Consider the following 18,650-nt stretch of genomic DNA (forward strand, 5'->3'; position numbering starts at 1 on the left):
CTGCGACGTTGCAATATCGTAGGCCGCGGCCTTGTATTAGAGGTGGCTATGGAATGATTTAATAGAATCAACAGTTGCCAACAGTTTGCTTTATTGAATAAACACATTTTCTCGAATTTCGAGCTTATTTCCAATTTTAGGTGAATATGTCAGTGAACATCAATTGTAGAGATTTTTATGCTCAATCTTTTCCACTTGAATTTTTTTGTTTAAATTGTATCTGAAGCCTGATAATCGGGAATCTAAAATCACACTATATGAGACTTGTGGCAGTTGATCAATGACTATTTTAGGTATAAATTTGATTAAAATCGTTGGAGCCGTTTTCGAGAAAATCGCGAAAACCCTGTTTTTGACAACATTTTCGCCATTCTAGCCGCCATCTTGAATTGGATTTGTTCGAAATTGTTCGTGTCAGATCCTTATAGGGAAAGGACCTTAAGTTCCAAATTTCAAGTCATTCCGTTAATTGGGAGATGAGATATCGTGTACACACACACACACATCAATACCCAAAAACCACTTTTTTGGACTCAGGGGACCTTGAAACGTATAGAAATTTAGAAATTCGGGTACCTTAATTTTTTCGGAAAGCAATACTTTCCTTACCTATGGTAATAGGGCAAGGAAAGTAAAAATTGTGTGGTTTCACTTGGGGTGCCTCAGCCCATACCCCGCGGTGCTCCACTCTGTCTCTTGTTTATTCTGTAGCAAAATACTATGCACCTGTGTGGATCAATAGCCCATACACTAAGAAAATTGATGCACAGCTCAACATGGCTATGAGAATGATTACTGGGTGTATCAAGTCAACTCCTGTAAATTGGCTTCCAATACTGAGCAATATTGCTCCACCTCCCTTACGGAGGAAAAATGCCCTGTTAAAGAAGATTTTTGATAACCCAATGCTGCCAATTCATGAAGACCTTCCCGACCTAGAAATAGGTCGCCTCAGATCTAGAACGCCTCCATTGACATAATTCTGCAAAGGATTTGGTCAGATCCAATTTCAACATAAGACTCAGAATGGAATGCTGGTTGGAATTTGCAAGCACCTGACCAATTGGCACGGCTTATCAAGCCAAATAAAGAGCTAGAAGGTTTCAGCCTTCCCCGTCACCTTTGGAAAGGATTAAACAGGGTGCGAACAGGGCATGTGTATGTGGGGACAGTCTGCATAAATGGGGGATCATTCCATCACCTGAATGTGACTGTGCGGAGCTCCAAAACAAACTTTAAAACATATTACTGAGGTCTGTCCTGTCAGGTTGTATCCCCATTTCCCCCAGTTTTATATTTTAATATTAAGTTATTAAAACTACTGGTTCTCTGGTGCATAGTTTTATATTTTGACTTTTTTAATCAATTATTATAATTGAGCACATAATTCATATTTGAGAGGTAAATGTGTCAAAATGCCTTACGTTATATATATATATTAGAATAGTTTTGATTTTCAATTTTCTCAATCTGACTAATTCTTTTTCTGCAATGTGTGAACACTCCCATAACAACTAATATTTTTCATTTTCAATTTTTCCAAACTGACCAATTATTCTGTTTCGGACTCACTTTCATCGGACCTGAGCGGGCCCAACTCGAGCTGCCGCTTGTTCTTGGAGCCGGTGAAGACCTTGAGGCCACACCAGCCGCGGTCGGCCACGTACGCGAACAGCGTGAGGATGGGGAAGAGGGCGAAGGTGACCGCCGACTCCCACAGGTCCACCACGTTCGGCGAGGACACCTGAAGGATCACCAGCAGCCATACATACGCCAGGAAGCTGAACAGTGACGTCACCACGAATACCTGCACACGTCAAAACAAATTTAATATTCTATTAGCGAAAGCGAGATCCATTTTTAACTGTCAGCATTTTCTCATTAGGTATTTTGTAATCCATTTAATTGAGAACATACAGAGTGGGTGAAAAGTCCGAGATGGCGGACCAGATTTTTGAAGTCATAGTAAAGTAGTATTTTCAATTTGAGTAGGATCCCTAATCACACATACCGTCAAATTACCGTTGTGTATTAGATATTAGGCCGTTCTCGGACTTTTCACCCACTCTGTATAATAAACTTGAAGAGTTATACAAAAGGTCATTCCCAAAACTGTCCTTTTTTCAATAGTTTATACAATACAGTTCAAATCGAAAAATGTATTCTTTATAAGTTTTTTACACTTGAAAATAGCTCAAGTGCTAGAAACTGGTTGCATTTATGTAAGAAAGTATAAAAAGGGAACTTAGTAATTTCTTCTATAAAAATTAAATAATTCATGCAGCCATATAAAACTACTTTATTCTTCATAAATAATATCAAACATCAATGTTTTTTATTCGACCAATGCTGTCGGTTTTAATAACTTAGTTGGTTCAGCAGCTAAGGCAAAAATAACCAAATTCATTTTATTCACTTTTTATCATATTTTAATTCGTTCCAAAGTGAGGATGTAATTTTAGAGCTGTTGAGCTGTACCTAATTTTCTTGTAATAAACATTCCTACTTCTTTGTTCTATTGATCAAATTACAATTTCAGATGTATCACCTTTGTCACAAATTACAACAAAATTAAATACAATATTTGATGGCAGGTAATACTAACAAAATTTAATATTTTAGAATAAAACAATAACATACCATACAGTCAATACTGATAAAATGTATCATATTTAATATGACAGGATATTTCATTTTCAAAATAAAATTAATGACAACTTTGAACAATGAAATCCGACAGTTAATCATTCTTATATTTAACCATCTATCTATGATGAGGTTCACTTCAAACTGTGATGTTTGCTTATACAAGTTGAAGTGAATTTCACGAGAATTTTCAATCTTTATATTGATGAGGTACCTCAAACCGAGCCAGTCTTATAGTAACTTTACTTATAGCCTATTACCTATTACTATGTCGGCCAAATATTGTCAAAGTGTGAATACTCCCATAGCAAACAATGCTATTGATTGATATTGGCCGTTCCTTTAGGTCCAGCCTCCTAGTCCATGAGAACACTCCCATAACAAGCAATGCTATTCATTTATATCGGCCGTTCCTTTAGGTCCAACCTCCTAGTCCATGTGAACAATCCCATAACAAGCAATGCTATTGATTTATATCGGCCGTTCCTTTAGGTCCATCCTCCTAGTCCATGTGAACACTCCCATAACAAGCAATGGTATTCATTTATATCGGCCGTTCCTTTAGGTCCAGCCTCCTAGTCCATGTGAACACTCCCATAACAAGCAATGCTATTGATTTATATCGGCCATTCCTTTTAGGTCCAGCCTCCTAGTCCATGTGAACACTCCCATAACAAGCAATGCTATTGATTTATATTCTCCGTTCCTTTAGGTCCAGCCTCCTATTCCATGAGTACACTTCCATAACAAACAATGCTATTGATTTATATCGGCCGTTCCTTTAGGTCCAGCCTCCTAGTCCATGAGAACACTCCCATAACAAGCAATGCTATTGATTAATATCGGCCGTTCCTTTAGGTCCAACCTCCTAGTCCATGAGAACAATCTTGTAAGAAACAATGCTATTCATTTATTTCGACCTTTTATCTGACATACCTTAAACCTGGCCAGCCGCCTAGTCTCGTTGGGCCGGAGCGAGAGCATGCATATGCTAGTGATGATGAGCAGATTGAATGCGGCCGAGCCGACTATGGTGCCCGGACCTAGCTTGCCCGCCTCGAAGTTGTGGCCGACTGTCTCGATCACCGACAACAGGATCTCGGGTGCCGAGGTGCCCAGCGCCATCAGTGTAAGGTTGGCAACAGTGTCGTTCCACACTCGCACCTCCACTACCTCGGGCTCCTCCGCCCGAAGGCCTCCAGCCACAACGCTGTTGTAGCTGCCGTGTGACTTCTGTGAAATGAAGTCGATGAAAGTGATGAAGTAACATAAGAGTGAAAAAACTTATAATTGTAGCTGTGAATTGTAACTGTGGAAAATTGTAAGAGTGGAAAAACTTATAATTATAGCTGTGAATTGTAACTGTGAATTGTAGCTGCCATGCGATTTCTGTCACAGACAACAACAAATTCATTCTATTGAGTTGAATTAATCAGTCAAATTTCAAACAAGTTAAAAATGTATAAAATACTCTTTACTCTGTACAAATTAACTTCAGACTTGGATGAATTTGCGGCGCAGAGAAATGGAGGGAGATCAGCCAATTACAGTGATGAATAGAATGATAGGTAAAAGCGCAGTTGCCAATTTGTCGATTAGAGCCAGTCGACTGAAGGATTCCAGACAGGAAACTCCGTAAGTTTAACATGGGCGCCTGAATACTCATGAGAAATAATTAGAGGAATATATGCTGGCCGGTTAGAACTACAACTTCGCACCCGTTGTATCCCCTACTCTGCTGCAAATGTCCCTCCCAAGTCAGAAGCTAATTTGTACAGAGTATAGTACACTCTAAGTACTCTGCAGGAATGAATAGTCTACTGCCCGGTTTCTAGGAGACTTGCGGTATTTCTGACAAACATAAAACAAAATTATCGAATTGAAAATATTATAGTTGAAAAGCGATTTCTTTCAAATACATGATAATATAAAAAACTGAAAAAATTAGGCAATCAATCGTAAATGAATTGTTGCCAAATGTAATGGTAGTTGGAGAAAGATACAGAATTTACAATTATAGGACATTCAAAATGAAAACAAAACTATAATTTAAAAATAATTGAGACACTTGATAATAGCATAGCTAGTCGTGTCTTAGAAAGGAAACAGATAAAGTGTGATAAGGTACTTAGTTCAAAAAAAATTAATTGATAAATAAAATAGAATGAATGAGTTAGCAAGGTAGATAGATCAGTTAGGGCTACGCCACACGAAGCGTTCATTTCAGAGGTTCTCATCAGACGAGTCGGCAAGGCAGGAAGCTCTCAGATTGGCTGATTATCAGCTGATTCCTGAATGCCAACCCAATCAGCAAATCGCTGCTGACTCGTCTGAAAACGCCTGAAAATACACTTCGTGGGGATTGGCCCTTAATCATCTCTATGATTGCAAACGGTTTGTAAATATTTCGATGGAGAGATAGACAGGTGGAAGACAATTAATATTCCTTAATGAAATTAAAATGAGGGCTGAAAAAAATATGAAGGAGATGGAGAATATGAAGGATAAGAGACAACGAAAAACATTAGAGCAGGAGAAAAGTAAGGTGGAAGAATACAAGGAAGGAAAAAACACGAAAGAAGAAGGTCACAAGAAAGGAAAGAATACAAGGAAGGAAAAAACACGAAAGAAAAAGGTGACAAGAAGGGGAAGAAAATTGGAAGCAATGAAAATAACTTCTAGAGGCTACACGACATGTAGTGTGATAGTGAATACACTCATAATTGATTAAAAATAATTGAAAGGTAATTCAAGACTACTTATTTTTAAATTTTATACATTTTCCATTATTACTGATCATTTTTCAAGTCTTCATTAAACGATTGAGGACTTCAGTTGTTTGAAATTAAATTTAAACTAACATAATATAATCACAGAATGGTGTATGTAATGTAAGGTCATTGAATGTAACATAGTGCATCCTGTGATATAATTCCAATGCGTTCTTTTCACAGACAACAACAAATTCATTCTATTGAGTTGAATTAATCAGTCAAATTTCAAACAAGTTAAAAATGTATAAAATACTCTTTACTCTGTACAAATTAACTTCAGACTTGGATGAATTTGCGGCGCAGAGAAATGGAGGGAGATCAGCCAATTACAGTGATGAATAGAATGATAGGTAAAAGCGCAGTTGCCAATTTGTCGATTAGAGCCAGTCGACTGAAGGATTCCAGACAGGAAACTCCGTAAGTTTAACATGGGCGCCTGAATACTCATGAGAAATAATTAGAGGAATATATGCTGGCCGTTAGAACTACAACTTCGCACCCGTTGTATCCCCTACTCTGCTGCAAATGTCCCTCCCAAGTCAGAAGCTAATTTGTACAGAGTATAGTACACTCTAAGTACTCTGCAGGAATGAATAGTCTACTGCCCGGTTTCTAGGAGACTTGCGGTATTTCTGACAAACATAAAACAAAATTATCGAATTGAAAATATTATAGTTGAAAAGCGATTTCTTTCAAATACATGATAATATAAAAAACTGAAAAAATTAGGCAATCAATCGTAAATGAATTGTTGCCAAATGTAATGGTAGTTGGAGAAAGATACAGAATTTACAATTATAGGACATTCAAAATGAAAACAAAACTATAATTTAAAAATAATTGAGACACTTGATAATAGCATAGCTAGTCGTGTCTTAGAAAGGAAACAGATAAAGTGTGATAAGGTACTTAGTTCAAAAAAAAATTAATTGATAAATAAAATAGAATGAATGAGTTAGCAAGGTAGATAGATCAGTTAGGGCTACGCCACACGAAGCGTTCATTTCAGAGGTTCTCATCAGACGAGTCGGCAAGGCAGGAAGCTCTCAGATTGGCTGATTATCAGCTGATTCCTGAATGCCAACCCAATCAGCAAATCGCTGCTGACTCGTCTGAAAACGCCTGAAAATACACTTCGTGGGGATTGGCCCTTAATCATCTCTATGATTGCAAACGGTTTGTAAATATTTCGATGGAGAGATAGACAGGTGGAAGACAATTAATATTCCTTAATGAAATTAAAATGAGGGCTGAAAAAAATATGAAGGAGATGGAGAATATGAAGGATAAGAGACAACGAAAAACATTAGAGCAGGAGAAAAGTAAGGTGGAAGAATACAAGGAAGGAAAAAACACGAAAGAAGAAGGTCACAAGAAAGGAAAGAATACAAGGAAGGAAAAAACACGAAAGAAAAAGGTGACAAGAAGGGGAAGAAAATTGGAAGCAATGAAAATAACTTCTAGAGGCTACACGACATGTAGTGTGATAGTGAATACACTCATAATTGATTAAAAATAATTGAAAGGTAATTCAAGACTACTTATTTTTAAATTTTATACATTTTCCATTATTACTGATCATTTTTCAAGTCTTCATTAAACGATTGAGGACTTCAGTTGTTTGAAATTAAATTTAAACTAACATAATATAATCACAGAATGGTGTATGTAATGTAAGGTCATGTTGAATGTAACATAGTGCATCCTGTGATATAATTCCAATGCGTTCTTTTCACATGTTGAAGAACTATTTTGGTAGACTGGAATACAATAATCCTAATAATATACCAAACAAGTCTCTAATTAATTGAGAAATAACTGAATATTATTCATTAATTCAATTATCGAGTTGATTCACCATTCCGTTAGCTCTAGTCCCGGCTGGTTAACAGCCGTTATGCTGGAAAAATTGTGAGATAATTTCAAGACTATTATTATTAATTTGATCGATGTATAAATGATTATTTTGCAATGTTTCCAATAATCATGAATAATATTACAGATAATCTTTTATATGGGTTTGAAATTCGAGTAGTGTGTTTCGATATCAGATTTTTTTCTACTAATTTCATCAATCAATGCCAATTTCAAGCATTTCTCTCTTTCATGTGATTTACATTACTTTTTCAATAACTATTTATATAATATGATTGTATAAATTTTTACAGAATTATTCCATTATGAAATAAGAAGAGTGGTATATGACTAGGAATAATTATTACTCCGAACTCAAACTCTATTCTAGAGTTAGGTACTTATATTTGAAATTACTTTTTAATGGTATGGATGAATTGAGTTTTATTAAAATAATATTTTCATATTAGAATACTTAAATGTATATTAATTATTATAGATGTCTTGTTACTCAACTTTATATTCATGTATATGAATACAAAAGAAACGTCAATAACTGCGGAATCGTTAAGTATAGTTTCGTATAAAATTATAACATACTGGTAGCAGGCTATAAAAATATAGGTATGAAGAAATTTGTTTACTATAATTCTCAGATTAGAAATGCTAGATTATCAATAAATTATATTTTTATCATAAATAAGAATCACACTTTGAATAATGAATATTCAATATCTAGGTATGCATGGAAGATATTTTTGCCTTTTGATGGTAAACTGCCATGAAGTTACAAAAATGTGTCGCAAGTTTGCTAATTTTGGACTAATCTATTTGAAAATCCATAAACTCATTTATATTATGAAGAGGTGGGTTCATGATTTTTTGTAGAATTTTCACAAGGTTCCTTCTCCTCCTGATGTGAAAAAACAGATGAGAAGCGAGCGTAAGATTCAAATTTCGCGCGGTTCCTGCCTACTGAGTACTGAAGCACGTCAGAAGAATGGAATTTCGCCATTCTATTGGCCGGTTTCGGAAGGGACTCATGTATACAGACTCTATCAAAATTCAATTCATAGTTCATACAAGGCAGCTCCTACACACATCAGTTTGAATTCATTATAGCGTTCGGAATCACGGCGCCTGGAGTCTATTATTTACTTAACAAATTCCTTTTAGTCTGGCAGTGATAAGCTCAAAGCTGGCGGGTTCCAATACTTGTAGTTGGCTAGTTTGCAGTTAGTACTTGAACTGTATGGTTATCTTCAGGGATACTTTTGAGTCAGTGACTCGAGTGACCCAGAGCCGAACAAAATGGCGGCTGACCCGGGGCAGACTAGTGATCCCATGGAACGACAACCAGACATCGACCGGTCGATGCTGTTTGGCGCGTACTTTTGAATATTCGGATGGCGCGAATATTTGAATAAAACACACACATACACTGGTGTGACACTAAAAGTAAGTTGTTTTGCAAAACAAACATGGCTCATGCTGTAATAAATGAGTTTATTCTAGGAGAATTGGATAAGGAACAGAATAACAATAATAATAATTATTATGATGCACCAAACATTGTAGGGCCAGTTGCTGCGGTTGTTGTGGAGGAATTGGGAAATCCTTTAAGGGTTTTCAATGAATTATTCCAACAGGAATGTAATAATATGAGACCTCACAACTTGGGTTATTTTGAAATTATAATATCACTTTATAATATGAGTGAGTTTAAAAGCCATTTTAGAATGTCTTAGCAAACCATGCAGATAAAAGATTCCATACTATTATCATCAGAATCTTTCCACTGAAATTTTGTAAACATGGTTAATGTAGCATTATTCTATTCAGGTCACCTACTGAGAACATACCAAGTGGGTCGCGGTGTAGATTTTGGATTCTTGTTTAATAATCATTATATATTATGGGACCATATTTTTTGGCGTCATCAAGAGACCACTGGACTAGTCTTCATTGAATGAAAATAATACCATTCTCCCTAGAAATATATTTTGGCTGCTTTTAAATTGTATAAAAATGAAAGAAAAACTTATTTACTTTCGACATTTTAAAAGAACCAAAATGAGTTTAGAAATAGAGCCAACATTACATTTTCTAAACCAAATTTTTATAAAAACATTTTGAGAGACTAGTTTCTGTTGTTGCACCATTTCTCTCAAGTTGTTACTCATCTCAAGTAACTGGTTTGTTATTTTATTCGAAATTGACTATATCATTTTTTATGATGGAATCAGTGCTGTAGACTATTTCAAATTATTATCATTTATTTCCAATGACCAGGCATTCCTGGATAGATCGATCACGTCTTCAGTTATAGGATGGTCATAGTTGACTAGACCCAACTATAGGCCCGCCACAACGTAGACCCACGCTAATCCATGAAAAGCAACCCACGCCCGTGGGATGTTTTGTAAACCATTGCTAAGCTTCTCCAGACATCTGTGTAATACATGCAATGAATAATCCACTTGTCAGCTGATTGATTATGAATAATTCTATAGCAATGGTTTACAAAACATCCCACAGCGTGGGTTGCTTTTCGTGGATTAGCGTGGGTCTACTTATCGGCGGGCCATATGAGCGTATAATAGAGGTACTGTAAGATATAGGCCATACGAAAAACCAAACATGGTGTATTTCAAATCGAAAATTGGTGGATTGTTTGTTTTTTTTTTATTAAATTCCAATTTTACAAAGATTTACATCAACATTTTTAGGTGCTCTTAGAAGTTATAGGAAGGAGAATTAATCAGCCTGCAAATATAAAAATACCTCTTGAGGAGAAAATACTTTTTACAGTTTGGATGTTGAGCAAACCAGAGACATTCTTAGCTGCTGATGACAGATATAATTTTTCTCAAAGTACTGCTCATAGAACATTCTATGAGATAGTGGATGTCATTGCAGCTTCAGTAGATGAACATGGTCGACACCCTTGCAGCAACAAAAGTCATCTGATGTAATTAATAATAATAGCCTTTACCAACTTCATAACTTGTGCTTGCTACATAAGAACTTCCTTTAATACAAGATTATCACCGGTTGCACAACGGTCTGTTAACTTTTAATCCCAAATAAATTTCACTTTTGTTGCATCAGTAGTCCACACATGACCCTCTGTGGTGACTTCTGTAACATAAAGAAAACAATGATATTAAAACACCATTAAGTAGTGAACATGATTGACTTCCATAAGGTAGGTCTACTAAGCATTATGTTATAATTACAAGTAGTGCAGTCTATATACAGTGGTGCTTGCAAAATACATTGTAGTTCTTAATTTTCAATATGTTATAAATCACTCTCAAACAGGCTGTATCATTGCCACTTTTTTGAAGTTGTCTTTTGAAGGAAACTTCAAGCTTGGCTACAAAATCTTACAGAAGCTTGATTAAATTACACCGGAAGAGTAGCTCAAATTATGTTATAATCACATATAACATAGAAGAAACGCGTCTATAGTGAGGTCACGTTATATTGGCAGTAGAGTAATATAGAAGAACAACGTTGCCGATTCTCTGCCTTTTATAGCTGATACCAGTATATCTTATGTAACTGTTCATTCTTCTTTAGAACAATCAATTTATTGTACTCATCAAGTGAATTTACTTTTCAATAAATAATACACTTGCATAATTAGATTGAAAATTTTGTTAATAATTAACAATTATTGATCATATTTCAACATTGTAAAAAATCTGGCAAAAGGATAGCAACACCAATGTTAATCAAATACTGACTATCCTAGGAAAAATTAAAGGTTACAAATTTTCCTAAACATTTTATTCGTCTCACAGTTTTAGAGATTTCTCTATACTGTAAGTCTTCTATGTTTTTCTCTGTATCTTCTTTAGTATTGACGAAAAGACAGACTTCTTTCAATTGTGGAGTAGCTTGGTTTAAGTTTTCAAAATGCAATGGGTTTAAAGCTGCATATTATACACCAAAGTTTTCACAGATTCTTCTATAAAAAAGTTGTTGATTATCTTTAAAAATTTGCTGTTCTCAAACAATGTAGAGCAACAAGAGCTGTCAAAATTTTCGCTAAGAAAGCATAGTCTGCATGGACTTGTAATGAAGGAAAATTTTGTTGCCAACCTTCTCAGTGTTTACAATGTATGGAAAACAAAAATCATGTTAGATAGAGGGATTTTTACAAGTTGAGGAAGCAATTTTTCTGTAATTTTAACATATTGCCATAATTTGTTAAAAACTTTGAATGACAACTCTAATGTAAAAGCTCCAAGTTTTTAGCTTGGCGTAAATTATCACAGTATCTACAAAAAATAGCAGCAGAATATGGTAAAATTATTTATACCAATGTGACTACTATCACTAATCGTTATTACGGTATGTGATAGAAATTATATTATAAGAGGATTGCATGAAAGCGCCTTACCTGCTGCTAAACCAGCCATCTCGATGTGGCCATAGTTTTGTTTCAGATAGGACTGGAAGAAGTCCAAGCTGCCTGTAAAACAAAAATCATAAAGTTTCAGTACTTGAGCTATTAAATTTAAATTAGGCCTATTCCATAGAATAACAAACTTTTTAATGAAATGAAAATGAGTGAAGTTTATTAGGTTTAAGTTTATGTTTAGCCGATTAAGTATTCTGAATATGATAATGAAATTCTATTTATTTTTAAATAAATTATGCCATAAACAAAATACGAATAGGTATTGAGGTTAAACAGCTATAAAAATCTAAGAAGAAACAGAAGTAGCCAAAATCAAAAGTAAATATTTCAATGCTATTTAAATGGATCAATAACTTTCATGACCACACAGAATAATATTAACAAAATATTATATTATTTATTTTATTATTCACAATTTCCTTGATGAACACTAAAAAGCCTACTGTAACAGTTTTGGATACCGTAGATCACGTCATGAGCACAAATATATTTTAATATAATAGTTATACTAAACTAATAATATTGTCAAAAATGCAATTAATAAACTTACCAGCCAATAATGTGTAAATTTCCTCCTTTCCAATTATTTTATAAAATATGCCTTCAAAAACAAACTCATGTTTGTATTCGTAATAATCCTCCATATTTGCATTTAGTTGTGTTGTTTACTTGACTGCAGACCAGAGCAGACGACGCGAAACTTTCAACCAATAGGAGCGCTCCGATTCCGGGTGACTCGAGCTAGAACTTCGTAGCCCGTACTATTTGGTCGGGTCACGATTCCTGACCCGGGCTAGAAAAATCAAAGATGGCGACCGGGTGATGAACTGTCAAAAGCTCCCATGAAACGCGGGTCAGCTAGCTCGAGTCACTCGAGTCATTGGAGCAGTGTATCCCTGAAGACGCTCTATGTTAGTGCACGGAGCTTTTCCTTTGTTTTCCCTTTGAATAGTTTTAGTTTTGATCTTTCGTTCTTTCTCTCTTACGTTCTAGCTTTATAATAAGTTATAGGTACATACATATAGGTCCACATTTTTATTATAAGGCAAGAGGAACATCACCAGCATGTTTCAATTTTCAATGCGAGAACTGTGATGCCATAATGGCAGAAGCCACTTTCTTGTCTACATCTCAAATAATAGAAATTGCACGGGCGTGAAATCTACGTACAGCAGTGATGAGGTGAGTGTATTGAGATAAATTCACTTATTACATATATGGAATAAATTGATTTTTTTGTGGATATTCTTAAAATTATAATTTGTAAGATAGGATGAACAAAATGTGATAGATACTGCAATGTAAGTTGCAACCCACACATTTTTAATCACACATTTGAACATTTTTAATCAAGACTAATAAAGTACTATGACCATTCCATGAAAGTAAAAGTTCATTGTGCGAACAAATGGACAATCTTTTTCATATTTTTTTTCAAATTCATACTATTGCTGAATGTAGTCATGCAAACACAATGCAGATTGTTCGCCAAGCCTTTGAAACACCTTTTAATCGAGTAAGTTTTTAATGAATTACTTGATCACATGATGGAGAATTCTAATGTTTTGGTAGAAGTCATATTGACGATTCAAAAGTGAATTGAGTTATCAATAATAAATTTATCATATATTTGCAGAGCGTTCAATATATCAGTCTAGTAAGAAAGTTCTATTATCTCCACATGTGGCTATCAATCCATCAACTCTTATATAAATTGAATTGTTGATGATGCAAGATTAGTCTTTGAAGAATGGCCAATCACTTTCCTTAGAAAGGAGCAATGTTGCTTTGTGAGGGACTGAGGCAAAACATAGGGCTCTAGAAGATTCTATACCGTATAGGAAAATTCAGGTACTGAAAAGTGCTCCATTCATTTTGCCGTACAGTTTGTACATTGTACCTTGTCATTTCAGGCACAGTGAAGTCAATATTTGTACTGATATATATTCACATTAGCCTATTGGAGATCAAGAGTGAATAAAATAAGAATTCTATAAATGATTTATGCTGTCTTTTGTGTGTTACAGATTCTGGAATTCCATTGTCTGCAATGTCTACTCCTAATCTCCTATAATTGAAGAGCAGATGAAAGAAGCTGTAGTTTTGCAAAATTTCATGTTCGATGATGATGCTGATGATTATGTGAGTCAAATTGTTTATCAAAATCATTTATGTTTGTAAACTTTTGTTGCTTACAACTTTTTAATGAACTCACTTTCGTTCTTGTCTGTCTGTCTGTAACAGAGATATTCAGTAAAAGCAATTTTCGACACTTTCCAGACTAGCCAGAGACTTGAAACTTCCAGGATTGGTCAGAATCCGATAATAATACATTCTTTTATCAACATTACTATTGATATAGAATATTTGAAAAAAGTAAAAACAAATCAGAAAAATGTACCTATTGTGTTAACACACTCAGTCGAATTCAAACGACAAGTTGAGATCGGCTAACTTGTTGAATTATTATAGGCCTATATTTTTCTGAATGTCAACATTGTAGAGGCACCTTTATAGACGAGTTAGATGGTTAACACTTTTCAATTGTCATTCATTTTTGCATGGATGCATGCATCAGCTTCAATGAGATAAGAATCAGTGAGTATAGAATGTAATATAGGTAATATACATTCTATACTCACTGATAAGAATATCCACTCAAGAGGTGGTATTTTTCATGCAGCACAACCTAATGCTATTTTGTTTTTCTGTCATATTCCACCATGTCCTTCCACCTACTCGTAAGAGACTACTGTTTCTAGATTAGTCACGACCAAATTTAACATTTTTTTCTGTTCTAAATTTTGATTTTTGGAATCTTCAAATGGATCAAATTTTGTACTTGAATGTCCGCAGCAATATTTTGAATCTTTTTACCATGATGGAATCGTAGCTTAGGAGTTATATTCACTTTTTGAGCAGGCAATCTCCATGCTTGAGCCGGGCACTAGAGTGTGCAAACATAATATTATTGTTTCTAATAGATTAGAACAATTGTTCATGGCTCAAGAGTAAAGAGAGTCTTTTATTAGTATTGACAAAAAATTACTATCAAAGTACCATTAGGCTATTATTGACTATATACTGATTTTCTTTCCAGGAGAATTCTCAATTTCAACAACCTCCGGCCACTTCCTCCTTCAACGATAAACTGTCGGTTCCTGCTGCCTAGAACCATATATAAAGGATAATATTTATATTTCTTGTCTCTACTAGAACGTAGTGGTCATTTTATAATCACTCCTTCCATTACCAACACACAAGCCAAGGGCTCATGTGGGTATCACACTCCAAAAATAATACTTCGACACTGCAGTATTTCAGCACTTGTTTATAACAATGACGATTTTCTAAGAGAAGAATAGTTTGAAAAAAATCCTAGTATAGCATAAAATAACACCAAACATATTTTTTGCAGGCTTCAAATAGATTGAATTAAGTTATTTTCAATGAGAGCATTTATTCAAAGGAGAGGAGCACAGAGGTGCGTGAAGCTACCTCGTTGTGAAGAGCAGACCGTTGGGTGTGTACTTCAGCGACTCGAGTGACAGTTTGTATTGTAGCTCACAGGACTCTAATATTTTGTTATTGACCAAGGAGCTCAGCAAATCTGACAATGAGTGTACTGAGGCTACAGACCGTTAGGTGTGTCTCATAACCCCCCATGGGCAATTCTCCTGACGAATAATGTTGTAGAAATTCACTTAGACCGCGGGACTATATTTTATTATAGAACTATTGGACTATTGTGAATTTCAACATTTCTACATGAAAATAATCTTTCTTCACTTGGAGCCTACAAATTAAAATGAGTTACATATTTAAATTCAAGTGCAATTATATTCTCTTTTCCATAGTTAATGTCTTGTTTAGAATTCACAATAATTTTATTCCACCGAAATATATATTTATATTAATTCTAAACATAAATAAATTTTAATATTCATATATAATATTACTCATAATAACCAATATGAGAGAAATGTAGATTCAATTATATATTTTCAATTCTAAACATCCAAAATCAAAACGGAGTTTTCATCAGTCAAAAGCTTGTCAGTTTTATTTTTTATAATAATAGTTTACAACATACAATATAATTATGGTAGTATTTCAGTCGAAATTCTGAATGTGAATGTGAAACTTGTTGCTTCCTTTTTCAATAGAAGAATACTATCAATTATTATTATTTATAATATTAGAATTATGAATAATAATAAATCTTAAACATTTTATCGAATAAATTGAAATTAATGGGGTTTATTAAAATTTATTTTCATTGGTGTCAACGTTCTAAAAATAAAGGTGGACCAATAACGGTATTGTCAGTTCCACATAATTTATTTTAGCCGAACTTGAAGTTTCAATGCACTAGGGCATCATCTTCAGTGGTATTTTTCTCAAAGAATGATCTAAGATGGTCTCTATCTAAAAGACCACTCACTGAAGATGATGCCTTGAAACTCAAGTTTGGCTCAAATAAATTATGTGAAACGGACAATATCGTTTTTATTCCACCTCAATATGGAGAAATTCCACAATATCTCTGTTCATAGTGTATAAAAGATGTTTTAATGTTTACATGAGTATAATTAATTGTAGATTTAAGTGAAATTTTTAATATTTTTGGCGATTGTGAAGGAAGATTTTTGTTTTGATTTGTATTTTGAAGTTAATTAATCTGATAAATTCAAAATTGTAGAAGATACATTTTTTTGGACTCAAAATAGTGTGTGAATTAAGTTATAATTTTTACAAAACCTCTAGACTATGTATTCCAAATTGAGGTTTAGAGCAGTTTTGGGCGAATGCCTGTTTTTTTACCTGGATTGTATTTGTATATGAATAAATAAATAAGTTCTAAAAATAGGTCAAGAATTTCATTTTTATAGTTGCATACTGTATTTTTCATACACATTCATGGCAAGGCACACTAAATTATTGATTTGTACTTGTGTATTTTACCTAGTCAGAAATATTATATTGACTTCAATCTGATTTGCCAAAGGAAAAATGTATAATGTAATTTTGTCTATTGTCAATCTATTTTGAATAGATTATTAGACTAGTTGACTACTAAATCAAGTCTTTGTTGCAAAGTGTTTTTCTAAAGTTTGTAAATCTTATAAGTGTGTTGACATTACTGAAATTTTCTTTCTAAATTCAGACTGGCAAAATTGTCCAAATATATTTTGAATATAAGCTAACATCAGACGGGAGCTACCGTACCTAATTTCTTATACCAATAATTGACATGCCTGTCCGTAACTACTACTAGCATACCGGTACTTAAACTCACATGAAGTGTTTCATCTATAAGATAGTTTTCAAATACCGTATCCGTAGCAGTTTGCTACCAATACCTATATTTTCGAAATTTATAATTTACCGAGATGAGTTGTCATGAGAAATTTTTGTAAAAGGCAAATTTATTCATGTCAAATCAAATGTTTTGTTTTTCATTTTTATATTTTATTCATCTTCTTTAATTCCAATATTCGATATTTTTTACATCTAGGCCTGAATCTACCATCATTATTATCTATAAGGCTTAAATTATAATAGGGCAAATTATCTGCAATAAAAAATGAGCAATTCTTGAGAGGTAAAAAATCGTATAAGATTGTGCATTTCGAAAAAAATGACTAAGGTTGTCGGATAAACTTTTATCATACAACTTGTCTTTTGGCTGATTCATGTGCCTTTCTTGAAATTGCCTTTGTTGTTTGATGACAATAAATTCCATCCACTTATTATTTATCACTTATTGATTGATTTCGTTCCAGTGGTAAGACAAAAATGTGCACGTTAATACCCTCTATTCCCTAATTTCACTTCTGTTTTGATTTTTACTGTTAGGTTTGCATTTGATTTTCCAACAGTTAGTAACTGGATTCTACAAATTATTTTTGTCTTTTTCAAACCCCTGCCATTTGCTTATCATGTTTAAAATCTAGTTGTTTGATTTATCATCGGAGATGTCTATGATTATTTTCTGCATTTATGTGATCCAGTTTTCACTATCTCTCCATTAAGATAAATCCACGTTTTTGTATTGATGAATAATATTTTTCTGATTGTTCTATGTATTGAGCTAATATAGGTTCTCAACCAGAAAAAAGATGTTTCCTGTTTAGCTCTATGTATCTATATTAGTATTTTTCAATCTATAATTCATTGCTATTGTTGGGCTAGGCATACGCCTGCATGTTTTATATCATTAAAAAATGTTCTTTACAAGGCCCATTCAATGCTTTAGAGAGTCTGATGGCGGATGCCGTTATCCTGTTTCATAAAAACTAATAACGTTTGCATTGGTGTTGAATTCTAGCTATTGAATGAAAAAATTCTTCCTTTTTCTGAATAGAATGGTCTTTGTGAAAATAATTTTTCCTATATAACCTATATACTCCTATATAAGTAAGATTACTTCACAGAAACATTTCCAACAAACAAATGAAAATGAAAAACTCGCTTTCCACTATTTCAATGATTTTGATTTGATCTAAAATATCACTATAAAATGATTATATACTTTATGATTTTGTTTTCTTAGTAGAATAATAAAAAATCTGTTATGATTATTTTCATTGTTGATGCTTATTGAATGGTCTAATATTTTCATTGCAGATTTAATTGAACATTGATATCAGAGGTGCTGAAGAACTGTTCCATAATGCAATAGAAACACAAAAGGATATATGCGTTGTCTTTGAGAATACAAAACTTGAGAATGATGATAAACTAAAGAACAAAAGTTTTGAATCGATAAAACTATTCAAGTATAAAATGCAACATTATATTTTTATTGTGTTTCTATTAAACTATTGAATATTAAAATGGCAGGCAACCTAACAGTCAGCCAGTTCTGTTAATTTTTGTAAGCTTTGTAATTTTGGTAAGTTTCGATTTCTTACAATATGTCATGAAATGAGGTATGGTGT

At 33.8% G+C, this 18,650-nt stretch overlaps 1 protein-coding gene and 1 long non-coding RNA gene across 3 annotated transcripts in view; one reads left to right on the plus strand and one right to left on the minus strand.

The window, feature by feature from the left end:
- The window catches only part of LOC111055447 (sodium/calcium exchanger 2), a 75,112-nt gene that overhangs the window by 27,688 nt on the left and 28,774 nt on the right, over positions 1-18,650 (minus strand). For both annotated transcript variants that reach the window (XM_039428954.1, XM_039428955.1), the window contains exons 3-4: positions 3,583-3,879; positions 1,573-1,807 (exon numbers count right to left, since the gene is read on the minus strand). In XM_039428954.1, coding sequence (XP_039284888.1) covers positions 1,573-1,807; positions 3,583-3,879 — 532 coding nt within the window. The remainder of the gene's footprint in view (positions 1-1,572; positions 1,808-3,582; positions 3,880-18,650) is intronic.
- On the plus strand, positions 12,616-18,290 carry LOC120351461. Its single transcript, XR_005571412.1, has 3 exons — positions 12,616-12,888; positions 13,734-13,848; positions 14,807-18,290. It is a non-coding gene; the product is annotated as an uncharacterized LOC120351461 (long non-coding RNA).

This window comes from Nilaparvata lugens, chromosome 5 (genome assembly GCF_014356525.2).
Source record: "Nilaparvata lugens isolate BPH chromosome 5, ASM1435652v1, whole genome shotgun sequence".
Classification (NCBI taxonomy): domain Eukaryota; kingdom Metazoa; phylum Arthropoda; class Insecta; order Hemiptera; family Delphacidae; genus Nilaparvata; species Nilaparvata lugens.